Here is a 5,194-nt window from a genome sequence, read left to right as displayed (position 1 = left end):
TCACCACGCCCACAACGTCGATCGAGTCCGAAGGGGAGTACGGCCCGCCGAGCCAAAGATTCTGACCAACGCTGGGAAATGGGGAGATGTTTGGCGGGTTACCATGTTCCCACGTACACTCTTCGGACTTCCTGAGCCATAGCTGCCAGGTCATCGTCCCATGACTGAAAAAGTAACTTTCATTAGTATTTCAGAAGCGTTTCAAGTTTCATCTGATTTATTTGATTTTTCTGTCAAGTAAATCACCTTTATATCTCTGCAAAGGTTGTGTCATTTCTTGCAAGTGAAAGACACAAAAACAAACAAAATAAACGATTCATTCTCCCATACAACTTTCAGAGATCACTCATATATATATATATATATATATATATATATATATTATATATATATATATATATATATATATATATATATATATATATATATTAGGAATGTATATGATTCCTTTTATATATATATATATATATATATATATATATATATATATATATATATAATATATATGTATATATATAAGGAATGTATATGATTCCCGAATACCGTGATGTTCATATGACATATTCCCTGCTTTGTAATGTTAACTCTGAGACCATAAAGATCGAACCGAGGACGCTATAAGCACATTGCTTTGTTTGCACGTCGCCCTTATCTTCGTTATTGTTCGTGCAAGAACAGTTCCATGTCAACGTTGTGGTCGAGTTCTTTTGTCATTAGGTAGACTAGCCAACTTCACGGAAATTACAAATATTCTTTCAAGGAAAACCGTATGAAAGAAGATGGCGATACATAATTATTGCATTGACGCGAGAAATTGACTTGACTTGATAATTCCACACATTAATTTGGTTATTTTGCTCTGATTTAGGAATTTCTCTTCCTGAAATTCGTAAGTTTTATAAAATAGGGTGAGGCCAGGAAGAAAAAATAAATTGTTCATCGGAATCGCCGCTTCTACTTTGGCATATTTGGAATTTTTTTTTTTTTTTTTTTTTTTTTTTTTTTTTTTTGGATCGCGGCAAATTCTTACTTCCGCGTTACAAATATTTTTAGTACTGCCGCTGGTGGCGCCCTACACTGTGTCGGGTTTTCGCGGGCACGGGATTCTGAATGAGACTTAATTCGTGTTCGGACTTAGTTGACCGCCAACACGTTGTTGTTACGTCTGAATTTGGCGAATCACGACGCAAAGTGGGTCGATTTGGCCAGAAATTTGCTCGTTTTGTAAAGGTTAGTACATGTCACATGAGTATTAATTTGATCGCCAACATTCGACGTGATGGCCAACAGTTAGTTCCCGAGACGCTATTCAGTGCAGTGTTTGTCCTGATATTACGTTCGGCGATTTGTTCAACAAGATCGTGACAGCAGATGGACGGTGCACCCGATTGAATGAAAATTGCATCGAAAGTATAAAAAATTACGGCAATGACAAAACACATGGTTGCGTCGATGTTAAAATACGATCTGAATGATGACTATATAACTTCACTCCGATCACAGTACAGTGTTGTTAGACCATTATGTAAAATGTGTATATATAGACATTGGTAAAGAGGCCAAAACATGGGGCCAAAGTAAAATGAAAAAACTCAGATGCTAGGTCCCACCAGGACAATATTAAAGGACAATACTGAATTGTTGAATTTCAGTGATTTGCTGTACATTTCAGTTTTATTCTGAGAGAATGTTGAAATGCTCAGAATATGTTGTGCAAACACTAACTGTGAATGTAATGGCCTATGTTATTGTTGGGAAATACAGTATTGAATTCAGTTACCATTATCAGTGTTTCTTATCTGAGATATTTCAGGTAAAAAGGGAAACAATTATCTTGCCTTGTCTGCATCTGTGCAAAAATGCCACCGCGTTTACCTTCGGCCTAAAAAAAAATAAAAAAAAATTTCGCTCGCCGCTCCTGGGACTTGGTCCAAAAAATCCGATGAACAAGATTTTTTTTTCTCTGGCCTTAGTGATTATTTTTTCCCTGATCACTCAAAATGTACCGCTTTGTAAATATCACGAAGCTATTTGACACTAGGAAAATGAAAGTTTCGGGGAATCATACACATTTCACTTAATATAAGCTTATATATCGTTATTTCTTAATGTTTCTTGAATGACCGCGAAAAACACTCCAACATGTAATTCCATTCAAGAAATACCTAAGCAAACATATGCATTCCTTTCTTTATATTTGTACAGCACTTCTAATTTCAAAGCACAAGAATGAAATCCATCGTCGTCATACTTTGCGCATTTCTTGCGGCCGAGATTGGTGCCAAGGATGGAGCGTATCACTCTTCCCCTTGGATGTGTAGCTTTGTAAGCGTGAAAGGGTACGACGACGCCATATGGAACGTGTATGTTACGCACGGTGTTGACTGTCTCGACTCGATGACGTAATGGACATACCAAAACGTGTTGAAAATGAAACACCGGCGAAGACGTTAAATGTCTATTACGACATTGGTCCATTCATAGCAAATACACGTACTTTCCGTCTGACGTGTGTGGTAGCGGATCAAGTAGACACGATCGATTTGGTAAACCCGCTATTCAAAATATAATAAGAGCTACATGTAACACTAAACCTGCCATTTGTTTCCTTTTTTAACATTTTGCACATGTTTTGCCAAACGCTTATGAAATCTTTTCCGTCTGTGTCTGTTTTCCCACTGACTTGTATATTCCACGCCTAGGAATGTATGGCAGTGTCTATATCTGGCCCTCCAGACATAGAGACTATAGTATGCGTCTTTCTCGACAATATATTAGAAGGGGGTTTTATGTCTATACAGGAAATCTCTTTGTACATTATTTGTCTCAGTAGGCCTATGAGGCTGAAATTTTTTACTTGAGAGCATAGCAGTGTAGAATAACTGAAGTAGTTTTCTATAACCAGAACAATTTTATATCATATTGGTGAATTCATTGGCATTCTTTACCCCTTCAACTGTAGGGTGAACTCTTGTCTGAAGAAGGAATTGATGAGTGTTTGAAGTGCACCCTGAACTTCTACAAAGGTGACATGTTGGAAGTGATGTGCGATCCGGTTGATGTAAGTTCACACATATATAATTTTATTATAAATCAGTTTAAACGGAAATGACAAAAACACTCTTCCATTATTTGTACTGAGGACAAGTAGATAGTAATTTGTAACAGTTTTCAGTGTGTGATATATATTATATTCGATGGTTTGAATGCAGATCTTTAACGACCGGTTTCATTAGTTTCGAAAGTTGTAACATATCTCTCGCCAAAACCTAATATTTGCAGACAAAGATTCCTTAAAACAAAAACAGTTGCTGAATCATTTTGTTAATTCATGCGTAATTACAATTACTTCAATTATCATTACCGCACTTTTGATGGTACGTTGATGATCACAGCTATACTTCTGGGATGTAGGAACTCTTATAAGCATAGTGTGCCATCGGAATCCCATTGTTTCGCATTATATTACCATGCCCTGTCCGTCGCATTTTGATTGGTCGAGCTGAACCACGTGACTAACCCGTTAATTTTTGGCTTTCCTCTCACCCTTGCCCACAAATAAACGTTAATGGTCAGCGCGTCGCCCGTTATTTCTATAATAATTCGTTGCTGCGTTGCTTATCGGCTATAAAATTTTCACCGTCTAGTTTAACGAGAATCGAAAATATAATTTTAACTAAAAGCATATAATATAGGAACAGCGGTAATTTTTTATATCATATATTGGTAAATTTTAGATAATTTGTTTCTTTAGGCTAGATAAATAAGAACATGACACAATATAGAAATAACGGGCGACGCGCTGACCATTAACGTTTATTTGTGGGCAAGGGCGAGAGGAAAGCCAAAAATTAACGGGCGAGGCTTGCCGAGCCCGTTAATTTGGCTTTCATAGAGCCCGCTCCCACAAATAAACGTTAATAGTCAGAGCGGAGTCTGTTATTTCCATTATATTATCAACAAACCCAAGAAAACGGTCAAATTTCCGAAAATTTCAGGAGCAAACGGCAACTGGGCCCCAGAAACTGAGCAATACACGACGCACTGTCACGTGCGCTGTAAAAAATTGGCAAATCCGGAGATGTTTTCAGAAAAAAGTATCTCAACTTGACCTACAAGTGCCCATTTTATTTTGTGATTGATTATGATTACGTTTGAGCTGTAAAGTTGCGATACTTTGAGTTGTTAATCTTATTATTCATATTCACGGGCATGTAAACAAACCATTACTGTGTATTTGTGGTCAGTCACGTGGTTCAGCTCGCCCAATCAAAATGCGACGGGCAGGGCATGGTAATATAATGACACAGAATTGTTAAAAAATTTCATGAGGCACATTTGAACGGAAAGTTTAGAGGAGTGTACCACCTTAAAAGACATATGTCCCTTAAGGATCCTAACACATGATGAATACCGTAAATATTTGTATGAAACATTTAAATAAATCAGATATTGCTTGTTTTGAACTCTCTACAAGGATCCTGTGACATAATTTGCAAACAACTCTTAACAACAAAGTCCAACAAGCTGAAAGATATGCGTAAAAAAATATAAGCTTTGTTTTATCGAAAATGGTAGTAGGTTTGAAGTTGTTAGATGGTGCCTTTTTCGCTCAAAGTAAATCAATTACGTCAGTTTCTTTTTATGGTATATCAAAGGATTTTTTGGTGGTGGTGTGGGGGAGGGGGTTGCGTGACTCAAAGTTAAAGGAAGTATGTGTTGTAAATATTGTAACCAAGTAATGTGATGAAGTCCTAACATGTCATGATACCCGTTGTAAAGTGTTACCTGTGCAAAATACCACAGTGATAAGAATAGCGTGGTATCCTACAATATCATTGAAGGAAGAATATAACAGTAATACGATTGTACCGGTTTCAAAATGTTCTGATTTCCGCCGCCTTCTTTATGATCGTATATGTTACATGGTTTTGTCTTTTACCGTACTCAGCGACTATTGAAAATGGTTTCATGATCGTCAGTCACTCTGTTTACAAATGTGTTGTACTCTCTGCTTTTTTTGGATCCAGGAGTGTCCTGACCGCCTAACCAAGGGTCTTTATTGGGGTCAACCGGAAGGCACGAACATTACGTTGTCAAGTCCTGTCGAGTATTGCTCCTACCAGCGACGTGGAGTTACAGACCATTACTATTGTAAAGACTATCACCCTGAAATCCCTATGGTAGAATAAGC

At 37.3% G+C, this 5,194-nt stretch overlaps 1 protein-coding gene across 1 annotated transcript; it reads left to right on the top strand.

Annotated features, from left to right (window-relative positions):
• The first annotated feature begins 2,380 nt into the window (after positions 1–2,380).
• Positions 2,381–5,194, top strand: LOC139148662 (uncharacterized). Its single transcript, XM_070720156.1, has 3 exons — positions 2,381–2,546; positions 2,963–3,061; positions 5,031–5,194. The coding sequence occupies exons 1-3, from the start codon at positions 2,406–2,408 to the stop codon at positions 5,190–5,192; spliced, it is 402 nt and encodes a 133-aa protein (XP_070576257.1). The 5' UTR covers positions 2,381–2,405; the 3' UTR covers positions 5,193–5,194.

Source organism: Ptychodera flava, chromosome 13 (genome assembly GCF_041260155.1).
Source record: "Ptychodera flava strain L36383 chromosome 13, AS_Pfla_20210202, whole genome shotgun sequence".
Classification (NCBI taxonomy): domain Eukaryota; kingdom Metazoa; phylum Hemichordata; class Enteropneusta; family Ptychoderidae; genus Ptychodera; species Ptychodera flava.
This window is presented reverse-complemented; position numbering and strand designations above follow the sequence as displayed.

Excerpts from the sequence above, each read along its gene's own strand:
- LOC139148662 (XM_070720156.1), top strand. The coding sequence starts at position 2,406 with ATGGACATACCAAAACGTGTTGAAAATGAAACACCGGCGAAGACGTTA. Across the intron at positions 2,547-2,962 it reads AAGTAGACACGATCGATTTG|GGTGAACTCTTGTCTGAAGA; the intron begins GTAAACCCGCTA and ends CTTCAACTGTAG. Across the intron at positions 3,062-5,030 it reads TGATGTGCGATCCGGTTGAT|GAGTGTCCTGACCGCCTAAC; the intron begins GTAAGTTCACAC and ends TTTTGGATCCAG.